The following is a 19,609-nucleotide window of genomic DNA, read 5'->3' on the forward strand; positions in this document are numbered from 1 at the left end:
AGGCTAAATAAACCTCTCTCTTTATTAATTTATTCTTTTCTACTGGAATGTTTCCATCTACCCCAGGCATGATCAGATCATCTATATTCTTAAAAACAAAACCAAAAATCTTATTTGTCTCTCCCAGATACCAAGCATAGGGCCTTACTTGTATGTAGTAGGTTTTTCCTTAATAAACATAAGATAAAACCTTTGCCCTGAAGTATCCTCTGTCATTTTCAGAGCCTTTGGGGTTTCTCAGTTGGACTTTCATTCTTAAATTGAATGCTATGATGAAAAATACCCTGAGGACCAAAGTGGGAGAAAAAATGTCTTCTGGGCCATGGGCCTCTCTAATTGTGGTTGGTTAGAGTAGGGCTCAACACACAGGCCAGTAATGGTCATTTCAGGACTGCCAGGTAGATAGATACCCTAGGGTCATTTCACCTCTAGTAATAGAATCTGACGGATTCTATTGGAATGAAACATAGGAACTAATAGCTAATGTTTATATGGTTCTTTAAGTTTTGCAAAGCACTTCACCAAACTTTATCTCATTTGATCCTTATAACAACCCTGTGAAGCAGGTTGCTGTTATCCCCATTTTGCAAATGGGAAAACTGAGGCTGGTACCATTTAAGTGACATGCCCAGGGCCACAGAGCCAGTAAGTATCTGAGAAAGGATTTGAACTCTAGTCTTCCTGACACAGAGTGAGGTGCTCTATTTACTCTCTTCTAGGTTGCCTCATAAGATCAGTACTCTACTAAGTGGGCAAATGTGAGTAGGCTATAAATCTCATAGGAGGTTAGAGGACATCAAAGATCTCATTGAAGGTTTGGGTAGACCTGGAGGGGCTTCAGAGACCCCTTCTGCTCTTTGATCTCTTTTTCCTCCTTCCTCCAGAGAAAAACCCAGACAGAGGTAGAGTCTTGGGAACTCGGTCAGGATGGGGCCCTCTCCTTTGTTGGCTTGGCAACTGTTAGCTTGGGAATTCAGGGTAGGATTGAACTCTTTCTTGCTTACCTCCACCACCAAAAATTCCCATTTGTCGGGTCTGACTTAGTGTAAGCTTTCCATAAGCTCCTAGGGTGTAGTGACCTGTGGGTACCATTTGCAGGTAGGTAGATGTGTAAGAAAGGCCTTTTGAGGGGGAATTGAAATGATTGAGAAGGGAGCACTGACGATAATAAGACATCAAGAAGAATAACCTCATTTGTTAACTGTCTTATCAAAGATATCTCTCTCTACCTATTCTGGAAAGCAGTTGGGAATTATGTTAAAAAGTATTACTAAAGGGGCTGCTAGGTGGCACAGTGAATAGAGCACCAGCCCCAGAGTCAGGAGAACCTGAGTTCAAATGCACCCTCAGACACTTAACACTTAATGGCTGTGTGACCTTGGGCAAGTCACTTAACCCCAAATGCCCTGCCTTTCCCCCTCCAAAAAAGCAAAACAAACAAACAAAATATGACTAAAAATGTTCATATCCTTTGACCCTTTAGACTGTTAGGCAATATATCCCAAGGATGTCAGTTATTATGAGAAAGGATCCATATATACTGAAATGTTTATAGCAGCAGAGAGCTGGAAACAAAGTAATACTTATCAGCTGGAGGGGGGGTGTGGGGCTGAGGTGGTGGTTATAGAATAGCACATACAATGTAAGATCTTTTTGATGTGTTGGTTGATTTTCCCAGAACTGTTCGCCATCTTCTTTTTCAGTCTTTGTTATAGGGGATGACAATCTGGGAGAGGAAGGAGGAATAATACAATGGGAAATACATAAGATCTAAAAATAAAATATTAATAAAGTTATTTTTAAAAATAAGAAAATCAACACAAAAAATTAAGCATGAGAACAATATGAAAATAAACACATTTGGAAAGTTGCTTAAGTTATATATTCAGGTGTTTGAAGGAATAATCATGTGATGGAAAGTTTAAGTTCAGAGATAGGGGACAAAAGAAGGGAGGGAAAATCATTCTGTTAAGGGCTACACTGTTGGAGAAGAAATAGAGTTTAAGTGGAAGAACTGGCATTTGCTACTTTAGGCAACTAAATGCTGTAGAGATGGAAGTAAACTTTATTTTGGCCAGACTGTAAGACAACCTGTATAAAACCCTGATAAAATCAAATGGCTTTTTCATACACTTACCATTACTCAATTTATCTTATTTTCTTATTCCTTTGCCGTCTCCTCCCATCCTAAGAGTATGCTTTTAGCCCATATTTTTTCTCACCTAGATAGACTGAAGAAACAAGTCCCATCCCTCTTCTATCCAAGCCCATAAAACAGAACCAAATCCTATTAGACCAATGTCCTGTGAGAGTCTCCTTTATTCCCTGCTCCCATTTGTATTGCTTGTCAGTAATTCATTTGAAGCTCAGCTGCAATCCCTTAGAGATAAAAGTTTTCTTTTAGCTCCTGTGGCTGTGACTCAGTTCTGACTGAGCATTTGATACACAAACAGAATCTCTTTAAAATCATGGAAACTAATTTTTAAAAATTTTAATGGGTACAACTTTTTAGGAGAGAAATGAAGTATCTGTGTCCCAAAGTGCAAATATATCTTAAAGCGTTTTTGCATCCAAAAGATTCATGGCAAATGTTTGCTGAATGAATGAATGAAGGGTGTTATTCTTAATCAAAACTGAAAGGAGTTTTTTTTTTTTTTTTACTATTTTGATTATTAGCCTGATGTCACATGGTGAGGTAATAGAACCTAACAGGAAAGTATTGATTAAGCATTTAATGAGATCTTGTGTGTCTGTGTACATGTATATATATTTTAGTAAAAGGTTGAACATCCATTACATGCTATTAGGTGGGGGTAAAACCCCTTATATAAAGCTGAAATATTATTTGGATTATTGAATTATCCATTCTTGACAATAGCTGTTACTAACCTTGGTCAGCCAACATCTATGGATGTCAGTTTCTTTTTCTGAAAAAATGAGGATGTTATCTTAAGTGACCTCTAAGGTCTTCCTTCCAGTCCTGATATTCTGTGATTCTACTCGAACTGACCATTTCTAAGGGAGCTTGTTGAGTCTGACTACTCTCATTTGGCTTGCCAAAATTAGGGAACACCATGCCTCCGGAGATCATCTCCTCCCCCCCCCCCCAACCCTTTGTTGTCAAGGACATTTTCCACTGTAGCACTAAATGCTAGCGGGAGCCACAGTCCAATTCAGAAACTAGTGAGAATCCAGAATGAATTTAGAAACATTCTCTTGTTGTGTCCCATAAGCAAGCTCTGAAACAAAAGTTTAAAGTCACAGTTCTCATTTAACCATTTTACCAGATGTTTCCTGAGGTTTGACAGATGTACCATTTACTAGAAAGTTGCACTCTGGAGATTTTGAGTGTTATGGACACTGTTGCTATAGACAGTGCCTCTGTAAGGGCAGGATTTGGAATATAACTTTAGCTGCAATTTAGGATTGAAAACGTGTTTGTTTCTTTTCTATCCTCAGGGTTTCTTTCATTGTCTTGATTGAAACAGAGATCTACCATAACTCACTCCTTTATAATGTTGCCTTTTAAATGGTATTGATTCCCCAAACCAAATGGGCCTCTATAGATACACCATCCTTCCTTAGCCTGCAAAGTAATTGCCAGTGAAAGAAACGTATTGGTGGATAGAAGGTATTTTAACTTGGGCTCCTCATCCATGAAGGCTGGGGAAGCTGCAGATGTATATATTCATAGCGAAAGCCGAAGGAGGACTCTTCCCTGAGAGACCTTGTGGACTCCGTTTGCCAACAGCCAGGATTTCTCTTTAACATAATAGCTGGAATTTCTCTTTTGCTGGAAGAGAAGGGGAGGGCCCTGGGAAAGGCTGGTGGGGACTCCCATGCTTGGGGGGAGGGTAGGCTGCCCTCCACCTTCCTGTTGCTCCCTCCAAAACACAAGTATAGCCCAAACTGCAGCCCCGGTGCAGGAATAGGGGGGGTTTGCCCTGCCTCCTCTTCTGCAAGGGGAGAGAGCCAGCCTCTTGGCCGGGAACCCCAAGGGCTTCTCCCGAGGGCCCCAGGCCGGTGCACCCCCAAGCCCCCCCTCCCCCGCGCGCGGCAGGGGTCTTATTGTTAGAGGTTTCGGAAAAGCTGCCCCAGAAACAAAGAAAATGGGTAGGAATGCCTTCCTCTAAAATGGAACCACAATGCGGGCCTTGCAGCCTGTCTAGATAAAGCGGCCTAGCATTGCTTCAGCTCTCTCCGGGCCGAAGGGGAAGGCGCTCTGTGCGCGGCCGGCCGGCCGGCGGGCGGGCAGGCTGCTGGGCGGAGGGGCCGGGGCTTGGGGCCGGAGCCGGGCAGCGGGGCAGGGGCTGGGCAGCGGGGCCGAGCGGCCGGGACTTTTATTTTGACGGGCCCGCGGCCTCCCCAGCCTCTCTGTGCAGGAGAGGGCTTGCCAAGTTTGTGAGGCCCAAGGCTTTCTTGTGGGAGGACGCTGGGCTGTCTTCATGCTCTTTGGCAATGATTAAAGTGAGGTTAGTACCCAAACCCCCTTTCATTTCATTCCCTTAGCCTTGCTTTTTCAAACCAGATGGCAGCCTTGTATTTTCAGCTGCAATTAATTTAAACGATGAGGCAGCAAGTGCTGTGAAGGAGTCAGGCGATTAGTTTGTTAGCCAGGAGGGAGAGCGGTGGCTGCTGTCCCTCGAATCCATGCATCCCCTCCCGGCTGCCTGGCTGCGTGCACCTTGGCCCCATCATCAGATCCATGTCCGAGATGCCAGGCCTCCGTCCCGAGCAGGCAGGAGGGCGGGGGCAGGGGGCTTCCCCTCCCCTCCGGTGTCCTCCCTCCCCTCCGCCACCCCTCTCCTCTCCCCTCTCTTGCTCTTGGGGCTGTGTCGCCAGCGTCTGTGGACTGACAGCCCTTGTGACTTGCAAGGGTTAATGCCCACTGAGTAATTGTTTCCTTAATGAATTGGGAGTAACAAAGTTTCAGGTGATGGCTGACATGTTACTGCCAGGCCGGGCTATCATGTGACTGTCCCTAGACAATGGGGCATAGTTTTCAAGTGGCGGCTGATTTGGGGGAGAACAATGTGCTTTTTTTCTCTGCTCCTTCCAGCTGCCAGGACTTCCTCCTGAAGGGGTATGTTTTAACTTGAGTATTCTTGAAGAAAATTACAAGGGGGGCATAAAAGCACTTGGCCACAGTTGAAGTCTCAAGGTTCTGACCTCAGTTATTCGACCACTTTCCTCAGTGGAAATTTTATTTCTCTATAGCTGCCTCAGAGTGTAGGATCAATTAGAGATAGAGAAATCTTTCTACATTTAATGGAAAATGAAGACTTTTTGTAACTCCCTAGCATGGAGCCCTCGAACTACTTTTTTCCCCCTCTTGTGGGGAGAGAACTGAATTTCAAAAGAATATGAATTAATTGACTATGTGCTTTTGAACACCGGGTGTCAGTGAATACACACATGCCTGTACACATAGGTGCAATCGAATTTTAGGGTGTTTTTTTTTCTTTCGTCATTTGAGAAATATTTTCTTGGCTGGGGTTGAGCCAATGAAAGGATGCCTATTTAACATTAACCTATTTCGGATGAATTTAATTTTGAAAGTCTCAGGGTGAAAACAAGAACTCAAGAATGCTTCCTTTGCTAGGCTTGAAAGTAACTCACTGTACACGGAAATAGCAAACCAGTCCAGTATCTTTGCCAAGAAAAACTCCATGGACAGTATTGGGGTGACATGGCCCTTGGGGTCACAAAGAGAAGGACAGGACTGAACAAAAACAACATATGTGTCAATTTCAGGGTGTGTGGTGATGAATTGAGGGAGCTAAGCTGATGCAACAAAAAAAATTTGTTTTTATTTCATTTTGTTTTATTGTCCTTTGATGATAGAATTTTGAGGCCAAAGGGACTCTTATTGATAATCTCGTTTAATCCTCTTATCAAACTGAAGCCTCCTGGTGAATTGCCTTTCTCAAGGTCATAGAGAGGCCGGGAGGTAGATCTAGGATTCAACCCCAAGTCTTATGATTCCAAGCCTAGTGTTCTTTTCACAGTTCCACGATGCCTTACATTTTACTCTAAATTCGAAATTACATTCAGGAGCCCTGATGAAAATATTTGGAGTCTTCTTGTCAAAAGCTGAATGACAATCAGAGAGACATCTTTTTTTGGAACTGATACTGTAGTTCCAAAGATGACAGTAGATCTTTGGTTTTTTCCTATGGTGAGAAAGGATAGATTAGACAGATAAGAAGATAAGATCTGTTACAGTTCATCAAAAATTAATTTTCTTCAATAATTTCAACTTCCTTCTATACCTATGATTTGCCAGAGCTGCTAAGAAGGAAGGAAATGAACTGATTTTTGCCTACGAGATCTTTTTATTTTCCTCTGCTGTGAGGAAGATGCTGTCCAAAAGGCGACCAGCCTGGAGGAGGAGGTTGGGACAGCCTGAATAATCAGAGAACTGGGTAGTTAGCTCTAAATTATGCAATTGATTGTATGGAGAGAATAGCAGTTTCTGTAGTTTTGATAAATTGGGTATTCACAGCATTGGCTCTTTGGAGGTCCCTGAAATATGTTTCTTGAGGTACAATACCAAGACATTGACATAGTCTACTAGAGATTCTTAGTCATTCACCTGAAGTTATGAAATAACTTTTTACTACTTTACAACTGGATGGAATTATCTTACTGGGTGTGTTTGTTCATATTCATTCTATCTCTCTCTCTCTCCCTTTCTCTCTCCCTCCCCCTCTTTCCCTTTCTTCCTCTCTTCCTCACTCCCTCTCCCCTTTTCAATGTGAGTTAAACATAATTGGAAGTTTTTTACTATAACCATTTTTGGTTACAAGATAATTTGGTATACATTGTTTCATTCAAGTATAGGTCCTTGACAAATAAACATTTGTTTCCATTAATATAAGTAATTATTGAATTCAATCATTTGATTTTTTTTTCAACAACTTGGTGAGTTAGGTGAAATATTAACATCTTCATTTGATCAAGGGGGGAACCAAGGCTAAGAGAGGCAAAATATTTTGCTATAACTTGTACAACTAGCAATAACAATAATAATGATAACTAGCATTTACTTACAGTTTGCATAAGTACATAAATAAATATATGTATATGCAAATAGCTCATTTGATCTTTGAACATTCCCTGAAAGGTAGGTGCTATTAATATTCTCATTTTACAGGTGAGGAAACAGAGGCAGGCAGCAGTTAAGTGACTTGTCCAGGGGTCATACAGCTAGTACCTGTCTGAGTCCAGATATGAACTCAGGTCTTCTTACTATGATACCTGCCTGCCTGGAAAAAGGCAGAGCTAGGTAGGTCTTCTGCCTCCCTGTCTTATTTTCCCCCCTATTTTACAGAAAGCCTCTTTGGTCTTGGCAGTCAGGAAATCCCTTTTAGATTGAATAATACTGTACACTAAGAGTTTACTAATTAGGACCTTGAGGGAAGTTCATCCTGAATAGATTAAGAGTAGTGTGAGTTTTTTTGTGCTGTTGTTTTTTTTAAACTCAGTTTTATTACTTTCAAATACTGAAAACTGGATAACTGGAAGCAAGCCTTCTATGTTGTCTGGAGGAATCTCTAGGGGCCTTATTCTGGTTAAGATTTATTTGTAGTCAGTATACTTCAGTTCTTCAAGGATTCCTGGTTTTGTATGTGGGTATGCCTTCAGCTAATGGAACTCATCAGCCCTCTGACTTGGTATAAGGCTTTCTAGAGTCCCTGTGGCCAAAACCATTGATCTCCCTAAAGCCCACCTGATGCTGAGCTTCTCCCAGCTGAGTTTCCCCTTGGTATTTTTTTCTAGTTTGCCAGAATCTAGCCTGCGCTCCATGGGGGCCCAGTCTGTGAGAACTCAGGTCCCTCCATTTTTTTGATGTGATATGAGGCATCTGGAGAGCAATACATCCAGTATTTACACATAAACACATACTTAGAAATTTGATTGAAATCAGTTTATTCTGTCAATCAGTTTAAACACAACCTTCTACAGCTTTTCTTTTCTGGATTGATTCAGTCTGCAAGCCCTATCTTTGTAGATGTTGCAGAAAAAACATTCATCCCAGCTCTCGTCTGAGTAAACACATTCTCAACAAGTGAAATATAGATTAATCCTTATTTTGGTGTAGAAAAAGTGGCAGCATGTCATGGTGGATGGAGAGCTAGTCTCGAAGCCGGGAACACTTGGTTTCCAGCTCTGCCTTTAAAACTCACTGGCTGGGTTAACCTGGGTCAGTTCCTGGGCTGATCATTCAGTACCCTATGCAGCTCTGAGACTGAGTTGCAAATAAGATGTTGAGACCTACTTTAGCAGAAGGAGTTTCCTCAACTGAGACTTCCCTATACCAAGGAAATCACAATCCATCCCCTCCCTGGGACTCCACCGATCCTTCGAATTGGTCGGGTGCAAAGTACTTTGTTATGTAGAAAATGTATAAGGTTTCTTATCATTTTTTAAACACCCAACTAAAAGTACCTAACTTGCCAGGAGGACTAGTGTTAGCCCTGGTCCTCTGGTGTGAATCATTTTTTTTAGATGAGAATGATTCATGTAATCACCTCAACTCTATGTTTAAGCCTTTGTATATCAAAATATGCTTTTAGGGGGTGGCTAGGTGGTACAGTGAATAGAGCACCGGTCCTGGAGTCAAGAGGACCTGAGTTCAAATTCAACTCTGTGACCTTGGGCAAGTCACTTCATCCCAATTGCCCTGCCTTCCCCACTCCAAAAAAAAAAAAATCTAAAAAAAATATATACTTTTATCTGAGGAAAAAGTTGTTTATACTCACATAGTATAAAATGTGGTGTAATAAAATGCTTTTCCTAGCAGCAATCCTGTGAGATAAGTATTAATATGCCCAGTTTACAAATGAGGACACTGAGGCTCAGAACTGTTGAGGTGACATAAATGGTTAAGTGGGTCCTGGAACTCAGTCATCTGTCCAGAGTTCTAGGAGGTCTTTCCACTGCAGATTGGCTCTGTTATTTAATCTTTGCCAACAAAGTAAGTCACTCAAAGAGAAGGCGGGGATGGCTTTTTCCTAAACCTGTTTCCTGGTCTTTGTTAAGTTTTTGTTGAATCCCATCCATTTGTTGAATCAACTTTTCAAGTTAAGTTAGTTGATAATTTTAAACTGCCTTCTAACATCAACATGCTATGAATATGTAAGTGCTGGCTAATAACTATAGTAGCTGACATTTATAGCTTTGTAGTTTATAAAGAGTATAGAAACACATCGCCTTTTTTATTTCATTTGATTTGTTCTCATGTAGGGCTTAAAACTTGGGATGGCGGCTTTTGCCCAGTTGTGAGAAGAATTCTTTTTGTTTGTAATAAAGCAAACAGTAGGAGAAAGTTTGCGTATTGCTTTGTTTTCCTTGGTAACAGATCTTGGGTGCTTGTATATCAGGCTTTTATTAGTGGCTCAGAAGTAGAGATCAATTCAAAAGACCTGGAGGGTTGCAGTTGACCACAGGTTCAATATGAACCCAGCAGTATGATGGGACTGCTTTAAAAAGAAAAAAGCAGATGCAATTTTGAACCAAAAACAATAGGAACACAGTATCCACATAGTGGGAAGGGAGGCGTCCCTGTAGGCTGAACTGGTGAGTTGGGTCCAGTTCTGTTTGCCATGATCTGAGAAGTACAGTGGAACATCAGAATGCAACGAAAGGAGAGTGAACCATGAAAATGAGGAATTGAGAAACTGGACGATAGAAACAGTAGTGGAGGGGCACCCTAATTGCCATCTGAAGGAGGGCTGCCATAAAGTTTCGCTCGTTGTTGCTCTAGAGGGCAGATCCAGGACTGGTGGAATGTATATTACAAGGAATCAGATTGGGGCTTGGTATAAAGAACAATTAGTGTAGGTCTAAGCAGCTAAGTGGAGCATGGATAGAGCTCTGGGTATAGAGTAAGGAAGACCCGAATTCAAATGTAGCCTCAGACTTTTATTAGCTGAGAGATCCATGGCAAATCATTTCATTTCTTTTTGCCTCAGTTTCCTTAAATGTAAAATGGGGTGATTATAACACATATCTCTTGGGATTCTTGTGAGGATCAAATGAGATATTTGTAAAGCTCTTAGCACAGTGCCTGGCACATAGTATGATCTATATAGATGCCTCTTATTAATATTAACTAGCTCTTGGAACACAGTGAAGACCATATCACTGGAGGTGTGTAAGCAGAGGCTGGTGCGGGATGGTGGAAAGAATATTGGATTAGGAGTTGGGGAATATGGGCAGTGTGGTATCATTTCTTCTGTCTCCTGAATCTGCTTCCTGTCCTTACTCAGAAACTGGGGGAGACAACTTCCAAGGGAGGCCACACATATCTTCCTTGTTGTTCAGCCATTTTTGTAGTTTCCAACTCTTCATGATCCCATTTGGGGTTTTCTTGGCAAGATACTGGAGTGATTTCTCCAACTAATTTTTCAGATGAGGAAACTGAGGCAAACAAGGTGAAGTGACTTGCCCAGGGTCACACAGCTAGGAATTGTCTGGGGCCAGATTTGAGCTCAGGAAGATGAGTCTTCCTGACTCCAGGCTCAGCATTCTGTCCACGGCACCCCTTAGCTGCCTTCTAGAACAATTAACATTTTTTTTTTAAAGTAAATCTTCCTTCTCTAGAAATCTTGGATATTTCATCATATACAACACTGTGATCTTCCCTTCCATAGCAGATGCTGTGCTGACTGAGTAGTCCCTCACAGCCTCACCTCTGGTGGTGGTCTTGACAGTGGAGGTATATATGCGTAGCATTTTGTCATCATGCAAAGAGCGCTGGGTTTGGAGTCAAAAGATAACCCACACTGGAATCCTGTCTTTGAGACTTGTTAGCTATGTGAAGAGAGGAGCCTTCCTCTGACTCTACTTTGGTTCCTGCAAAAGGGAGATGATGATAATGCAGCCACTTCAGTGTGTGTGTGTGTGTGTGTGTGTGTGTGTGTGTGTGTGTGTGTGTGAAAGCTCACATAAAATGAGGCTTTTGTAAAACTCAAGACTACATAAATATCAGCTATTGTTGCTGTTTTCAAGATTATCCAAAATCTTACAGATGTCACGTTGAATATATTCTAGCATTGGACGTAGCTTGGCTTAGACAACGATTGGTCCTTGAACAGGATGGAATTTGTCTTCTCTTTGAGTGACTGATGATAGTATTTTCAGGCCAGTGGTTCTGAAATAATTTTATCCCCTCCTCTTCCTGACAAGAATCTTTAAAGTATTTTTTTTAGTTACTCAAACATCACCCATTTATTAAAATTATTAATTATATGTCAGGCCCTCTTCTAGGCATTAGAAATAAAAGTACTAATAATGAAAGTCTACTCCTAAGTACATTCTAATGAGGGAGACAAGTACATATGAAATGTATAGCAGAAATAGGATGTGAATAAATAGAAACATATTAAAGGAGTTTACAGGGGATTTTACTAGCAGTTCTGGGGAATCATGCAAGGCTTTGTGCAGAATATGGCTCCTAAGCTGTGTCCTAAAGGTAGAGGGCACTCCATGAGGTGGAGGGAGCTGTAGCCAGCTAGCAGTTCTGTAGCACTTTATGGTTTTCCGATCACTGCCCGGTTTTATCACTTTACAGTAACCTTGGGAGGTGGGGGGCTCTTTCATCCCCCCTGTTTTAAAACAAAGGCTGGGACATGCCCAGGATAACACGGCTAGTGTGTGTCTGAGGCTGGATCTGGTGCCACATGGATGCCTTGTAGGGAGGGCAGGAGTGCGTTCTAGGCACAGGGGACGGCCACTGTGAAGGTGTGGAGACAATGGTGGAGTGTCCCATGAGGAACAGACTGAGGCCAGTTTGGGTGGACTGAAGGGGGCAGAAAGGGTTGTGTGTTTGGTTTCAGGTTGGCTCTTTCTTTACACCATGGGCTTGTGGAGAAAGGCGGGGTGGGGGGGCTGTTGTTTGCTTCTTCTCGTATCACCAGCATTTAGCACAGTGCTTGGTACATAGTGGGCACTTAATATATGCTTATTGGTTAACTGAGTAATGTCCAGTTGAGGCTGGAAAGGTAAGTTGAGGCCGGGTTGGGTAGGGCTTTGAAAGCTAAACAGAGGACTTGATTTTTTTTATTCTAGATGCAGTAAGAAGCCACTGGAATTGGTTGGGTAAGGGAATCCCATGATCAGATCTTCAGTTAAATAGTTTTGGCAGTAGCAGCAGTAATGGAGGGGAGAAGGCTTGGGTGAGGCTGGTGGCTGTGTCAGTGTGGAGAAGGCCTTGGGTGCAAGGGATGCTTGGCAGCTGATTGGCACATGGGGTAAGGGGAGCAAGGACGCTTGAAGTATCATGTCAGAGCAAAGAACCTGGGGACCAAAGGGACGGCAGTGGGCTTGACAATAACAGGAAGCTGGAAGGGGCCTGGGAGATTTGAGAGGAAAGATACCAAGTTCAGTTTGGAACATGTTGACCTTCAGGTGTCTGACGTAAAGTCTGAAATGTCTACCCATTAGTGATTGTGGGCTGAAGCTCAGGTGAGACACTAGGTGGGGCTGGATATACATACACACCCAGAGATAGATGCACATGTATAGGGATGATAATATATTTGTATATATTAATATAACGATTATATGTGTATGTACACATACATACATACAAAAGTAGCTTATTGGCTCACATAGATTCAGAACGAGAAGGGGTCTTAGACATCATCCAATCAAACGCCTCCTTTCTAATGATAGAAGATCTGAGTTTAAATCAGACATTTAGTAATTATGTGATCTCGGGCCAGACATGCATGCGTGCATACATACATGCACATGTGTGTATAACACCCACTTATATACATGGTACATTGTGTATGTGTCTGTGAAGCAGTGTGTAACATGTGTGTATGGGTATAAAGGTGTAGCTCACATATCCAAATGTGTGTATAGTGTAGATAACACTATATGTATATAATACACACATGTGTATGTATGTAACACCTGTATGTGTACGTTGTATATATAGGTATATAACACAGTGTATCTGTGTATATATAGTATGTTATATACACATATATATGTATACAATATATGTGATTATTATATATGTATATACACACAGAGAGGAAGTTTTTTCATTCCTTACAATATCTTTCTTTCTGCTTCCTTTTCCTTCCATCCCCACCCCCAGCCCCAGAAAAGCGGGATGGAAAGGCCTATTCATTTTCCAGGCGGCATCTCCTGAAAAGGCCAGCTGAAGGGTATTGCTAGAGTGGAAAGATCCCTGGCCTTGGTTGGTCTGTGTGACTTAGAAGACCAGGTCTGATATTTCCTCTGTGAACCTGGCAAGTAACTCATTTTGAGCGAGTTTTTTCTTTGTAAAATGCAGGTAGCAGTGCTTTTGCTAATGACCTCCCAGAATTAGTGTGAAAAAAGGTACTTTTTCAGCCTTAAAGGGCTTTGTAAGTGTGGAGGATGATGAAGAAGAAAGCAGATTTGACTGCAGAGAATCCAGCTTGGATGGAGCGTACAAGTTCTGAGTTGGAGCTGGTTCTCTCTGCCCTCTGAAGACCCCGCCTCCAATGCTTCCCTGTCACCTCAGCTCCTTTGGACTTTTCCTTCTCCCTCCCTTTTTTTTTTTTTTTAAGAGATTGATGTAGTTTGCTTCGACAATAGCATCCACTTCAGAGACACCCAAACAAGCCCTGATGCCCAGGATGTTTCCCAATAAGAATTTATCCATTGATAGCAGAAAACAGAGCTGTGTCCTGGAACCTGGACAGTGTAGTACTGAGCTTGGCTGCTGTGTTTGGCCAGTTGCATTACCCTTTGACACTGACTTTGTTTACATTACTGCAGTACCTAAGTATGTTCTTTTAGTCCTGCTTTCTTCTCTCTACATGACTTTATTCACATCTGTTCATGGTTCTCCAAACAATTCACATCTTATCATTTGTTCAGCCATTTCCCCATCATTAGGTACACACACACACACACACACACACACACACACACTCTATGCATATCAAATATCATGTCATATATTATAGATGTGTGTATCTTTTCTTTCAAGTAACCATTGCCTTGGACCATATTCCCAAAAGTTCCTCCTCTCTCTTGACCCTTTCCTAGTCCGGGTCATCCCCTTTTGTCTGAATTACTGCACTAGCTTTTTAATCAGTCCCTGCTTCCAGTTTCTTCTCTCCAGGTTACACCCTCCACAGAGCTGCCAAAGTCATCTTTCTCAGGCAGAGCTATAACCATGTTAGACCTCTGCTTAAAAAGCTTAAGTGGCTCATAGGATCACAGATTTAAGGGGCCTTAGAGATCATCTAATCCAATCTCCTCATTTAAACATTTAGTTTGAATCTGGCCTCAGATACCTACTAACTGTGTGTGAGAGAGACAGACCTTGAGCAAGCCACTTAATCTGTGTTTGCATCAGTTTCCTCAAATGTACGAGGATTAGAATAGCACCTACCTCCCAGGATTGTTGTGAGGATCAAAGAAGATAATATTCAATAATCTTCAAGTACTCTCTGTCTTTCTCTCTCTCTCTATATATATATATTATATATGTAGAATTATCATTAATATACCATCATTATTGTTCATTATTGTTATAATTGTTATAAGGAAGCCGAGGAGAAGTGAAGTGAAGTGACTTGTTCATGTTTACATAGGTGGAGCCATGATTTGAGCTCAGGTCCTTTGATTCTACATCTAGGACTCTTTTACAGACCTGCCTCCTCTCTATGATTAGCTGCAAACTTCTTTGTCTGGTATTTGAGGCTCCCAGCTGTATCTCATAATACTCTCTTTTGTGACCTCTCTCTTGTAGCTGACGTAGACTGCTTCCCATTTTCTGAATGTGACATTCCAGCCCTCCCCACTCTTCCATTCATTCCTAGAAACCATCCCACATACCTGTAACACACCCCTCCCTCATCTCTTGCTTTCAGAATCCTTGTCTTCCTTGGAGACTCAACTCTGGTGCCTCCCATCTTTCTTGAAGCCTTTCCTGTCCTTCCCCATAGTTAGCTTCCTGTCTCCTCAGCATTTTCTTTTGTGTACAGATACACTTGTTTCTGTATCTGGGTCTCTTTCCTAGAATGTAAGGTCCTTGAGGGCAGGGACAAGTTGTGGTACCTCTGATGCCTTGCACAGTGCTGTGGATGTAGCAGGTGGTTAATAAATAATTACTGTGGGGCGGCTAGGTGGCACAGTGAATAGAGCACTGGCCCTGGAGTTGGGAGGACCTAAGCTCAAATCCAGCCTCAGACACTTAACACTTATTAGCCATGTGACCTTGGGCAAGTCATTTAACCCCAATTGCTCTGCCTTCCCCCTGTAAAAAAAAAAAAAAGACCAATAAATAAATAAACAAATGCTGAACTAAAATGAATTTGAGTGCCAAGTTCTGGAGCAGAAATTCATAAACATTTGTATGGCAAATCCCCATTCTTGGTATCACCCTTCCCTTCTTTTTTCTTTCTTTTTTTTTTCTTTTTGGAGGGCAATTGGGGTTAAGTGACTTGCCCAAGGTCACATGGCTAGTTTTTGTGTTAACTGTCTGAGGCCAGATCCAAACCCAGGTCCTTCTGACTCCAGGGCCAGTGTTCTATTCACTGTGCCACCTAGCCGCCCCTTTCCCTCCTTTTTTCATTATTCCTCTTCCAAAAAAGAGAAGAGAAAATGCCACTGGGTTGTCCATGCTGTTGCTGATAAGTTCAAAGAAATGGGAACCATTCCCTCTTTTATCCTTTTGGTAAATGACCACATTTTTACCTGAAGTACAGGTAGAGCTCGGGGAGGGAGAAGAGAGCAGTTGACCTGGAGGGACCAGAGAGCTTCAACACAGACAGAGGCATCTCATGGTATTGAGGTGCAGATTGGCATTAATAAGCTCTGACAGTCCCTGGCCTCACACCACCTTGTGAGCAATGCCTTTAGTGTCCAAAAGAACCAATCCTCCCTCATCCCCAGCGCACACACATTAGCCCCAGGGACTCCATGTCCCTCAGTGTCTTCTCTTCTTCCTTTTCTTGGAGGCAGCAGCGTGGTGCAGCAGATAGAACACTGGGTCTGGAGTCAGGAAGACATGAGTTCAAATTAGCCTCTGGGTGTGACCCTGAGCAAGTCACTTAACTTTTTTCTTCAGCTGTAAAATGGGGATGATATTAATAGCACTTCACAGGGTGGTTGTAAGAATCAAATAATCTAATATTTGCACATCCTAGATTAATAAATGCTTTTCTCCTCCAGCCATTTTCTCATTTAAAAAAAAAATCAGTTTTTAATCCATAGGTAAAATTATTTATTTATTTATGAAATTTTTTTTTGGAGGGGGAAGGCAGGACAATTGGGGTTCAATGACTTGCCCAAGGTCACACGGAGTAAAACAATTTAAATTTGCATGAGATCCACTCATAGAACTTTAGCAGGTATCTAGTCCAGCTCCTCCCATTTTATAGATGAGTAAACTGAAGACTAGAAAAGTGCATGGTACCAGCATCCGGATCTGAACATGGACCCTGGTTTCATTACTCCTCCTCTGATGTTCTTTGCACGGCATAGTGGAAAGAAGCTTAGTACAGCTCCTGACATGTAGTTGATGTTTAATAAATTTTTTAATGAATAAAAGAATTGTATTTGAATGAAAGAATCTGGTCTTGGGAGTCAGTAGACTTCAGTTCAAATTGTGCCACTGAGAGCTTCCGCCCCTGTGACTGTGGGTAAATCACTGCATGCCACTTGGCCACAGTTTTCTCATTGGTAAAATTAAGGGAATTGGCCTAGACGGCCTCCGAGGTGCATCCTCCGGCCCCGAATTTTCCATACTGTGGCCAGCTGCTGCTTCTGTCCTTTTTATCCTGAGAAATAACCTCACTTATTCAAATGTCTAGCACAGTCTCTGGCATATTCTAACAGATGCTCTGTTAAGTTCCATTGATTGAATGAACAAACACGTGAATTGGGAGGTCCCTTGTCTCTCGACCTTGGCTCTCCTAGCAGGGGACAAGCAGGGAGCCTGTGTGTCTCTGAGCAGCTCCAGCAGATGGAACAAAGTCATCATCAGGAGGAAACAGGCATGAACGCTTCTGGGGGAGCTTCCCCACTTAGCCAGGAAAATTATAGCCCTTCCCTCCCAGGCTGAGCACAGCCGTCTGGGCTGTTTAGTCTGGGCTCTGTTGGCCTATGGGAGGCAAGGGTCCTGCTGAGGACCTCCGTGCCACCTGAGGGCGTCACTGTAATCCAACCATGCACACTGATGGATATATAGAGCTCAAAGCACCCAGGGTGGATGTTATTGTTGTTACTACTGGCTTTAGCATAGAAGGTATTAGAAATGACTGCAGAATCACAGTCTGACAACACAGGAAGAGAGAACTTTTATATAAAATTATATTTTTCCCAACATCTTCACTGTTGATTACATCCACCCTCCTGCATACCACCAAAGAAATGTGCTCTTCCTTCAAACAAATCTGTGCACACAAGTTCCTTGGAATGAATTTTCTGGTTGGTGAGTTGTACCAGAAATTTCACACAAAGGCATATTTCATGTGTGGGTATGGAGAGAGGTAGAAAGAGCTAGCTTACTTTTTTTTGCCCTTTTTGGAGGGGGGAAGGCTGGGCAATTGGAGTTAAGTGACTTGCCCAAGGTCACACAGCTAGTAAGTGTTAAGTGTCTGAGGATGAATTTGAACTCAGGTCCTCCTGACTCCAGGGCTGGTGCTCTATTCACTGTGTCACCTAGCCGCCCCTAGCTTACTTTTTCTAAGTTGGGATTTGGGGTATACAGCAAAGAGAACTAGATCCAGACTTAGGAAACCTAGAACCAAGTCCCAGGTCCTCCAGTGACCAGAGATGTCATTTCAAGCAAGCCCCTTTCCTTTTCTGGGCCTCAATTTCCCCAAATGTAAAATGAGGGGGCTGGACTAGGTAACCCACAAATTCTCTTCTGACTCTTGTCAGTTTATAATTTTGTTCCTTTCTATGAAAAAAAAAACTGTCAACAAGATTAGCTTGTGTCCTTGAAGTTTAAGTAATCTGTGGCTAATATTAGAATCTCAGGCACTAGGTGGGGGGAGTATTTGTCCTTTGTAGAATCTCAGGGGTGCAACTGAAGGGCAGTGAGGCTAGGGGGAAGGTTACCAGGAGTCAGGAGATTTGGACTGTGAGAAGGATTCTGCTCACAACTGTCCTGTGCCTTGGGAAAATCACTTCACTCCTGGCTCTCAAGGTCCTCATTGGTAAAGATAAGGGAGTCAACCTGGAGGATCTCAGTTCTCTTCATCTTTAAAACTCATGGGGTCATAGATAGAACTGGAAGGAAATTCAGAGGCTTGTCTCGTTTTACAGATGAGAACATTGAGGCCCAGGTCAGTTACTGTATTCCGCACTGTGTGCACTGTGCTGCCACCTAGCCACCCTGGCATCCGGAGGGGATAATAACACTTGGCCTACTCATCCCTCAGGGTTGCTGTGAGGACTTCTCTTTGCAGACCTTAAAGTGCTCCGTCTGTTTCTGTCATTGAGGACTGCTTTCCTTCTCTCTGGCTATATCAAGCCTGTTGCTCTTTGCTTTTCAAAGACATCTTTATTAGTGGCACTTGGGTGCCTTTATCTCTTGATGAATATTAAGTGTTCAAAATAATGGCCAGCATGATTTCAGGAAGCAGATTAGAATGAGATTTCTTTCATATTTCCTAGAGTCAGCCTTTTGGAACTGGGCAAAGGGGAATAGAGTCGATGGGCTGATTCTGCTTTTAGATGTGCTGTGTGTCAGGAGACTTGAGTCTTCAGGTGGCAGAGTCCACACTTCTCAGCCTGGCATTTAAAGCCCTCCATAGCCGGCTCCTACCTCCTTTTGTGGGCCCTTTTCGAGTCATTTCTCTTACCCTCTGTTCTAGCCAAGTGATCCCTTTCCTTGCCATTCTATCCCCCTCTCCAACTTAACTTTGCACAGACATTTTCCACGTCTGGAAGGCAGCTGCCTCCTTACCTCTGGGTAGAATTCTTGCCATCCTTCAAAACACAACCCAGGTGCCATCTTCTGTATTCAGTCTTTGCTCATCCTTCCTTTTTGCCCCTAGTTGTTAGTTAGTACTTGCTATCTTGAAGTTATTTTTGTATTTACTTCTCTGTGTATGTTTTCTACCCAGTAGAATATAAGCCCCTTGGGGACAGGCAGGGGCTTCTTCTCCTCTTCCTTCACCTCCTTCTCCTCTTCCTCATCCTCCCCCTCCTCCTTTTTTTCCTCATCCCCTTCTCCCCTCCCCCTCCCTCTGCCTCCCCTTCCTCCTCCTTCCCCTCCCCCTCCTCTTCTTCCTCCTTATCCTTCTTTATTCCTATGCTCAGCACCCAGTTCAATGCCTTGCACATTTGCACTTGCTAAATGTTAATTGAATTGACAGTGAATTGCAGCAAGGTGAAATACTAATTGCATTTCTTTATGCCCTGGTCTGGTTTAATTATCTCTTTAGACTTTGACATTGTCAAATGAGTAAATATAGGCATCAAAGAGGAAAGAGCAAATCATTCTAAGACTGGGCTTCATGAGTAAGTCTTGTGCTTTTGAGACTTGTGTTCCAGTCCAAGAACCCAGACAGAGAGTGGGGCTTTGCCACCGAACACCCCCAGTATCTCACTGCCCCTTCTGGTCAGTCCCTGGCAGTCT

General features: G+C 42.6%; 1 protein-coding gene across 5 annotated transcripts in view; it reads left to right on the plus strand.

Annotated features, from left to right (window-relative positions):
- Positions 1-19,609, plus strand: part of VGLL4 (vestigial like family member 4) — a 193,010-nt gene that overhangs the window by 154,089 nt on the left and 19,312 nt on the right. Inside the window, exon 1 of one of the 5 annotated variants that reach the window (XM_069083929.1) lies at positions 4,369-4,472. The exons of the other annotated variants lie outside the window; for them this stretch is intronic. Within the exon in view, the coding sequence (XP_068940030.1) occupies positions 4,459-4,472 (14 nt within the window). The 5' untranslated portion in view covers positions 4,369-4,458. Of the gene's footprint in view, positions 1-4,368; positions 4,473-19,609 lie in introns of those variants that run through there. 5 annotated transcript variants of the gene reach the window in all.

The sequence above is a fragment of the Petaurus breviceps genome, unplaced genomic scaffold (assembly GCF_028583685.1).
Source record: "Petaurus breviceps papuanus isolate PSGF00001 unplaced genomic scaffold, PetGlider_PUasm1.0 174, whole genome shotgun sequence".
In the NCBI taxonomy this organism is placed as follows: Eukaryota; Metazoa; Chordata; class Mammalia; order Diprotodontia; family Petauridae; genus Petaurus; species Petaurus breviceps.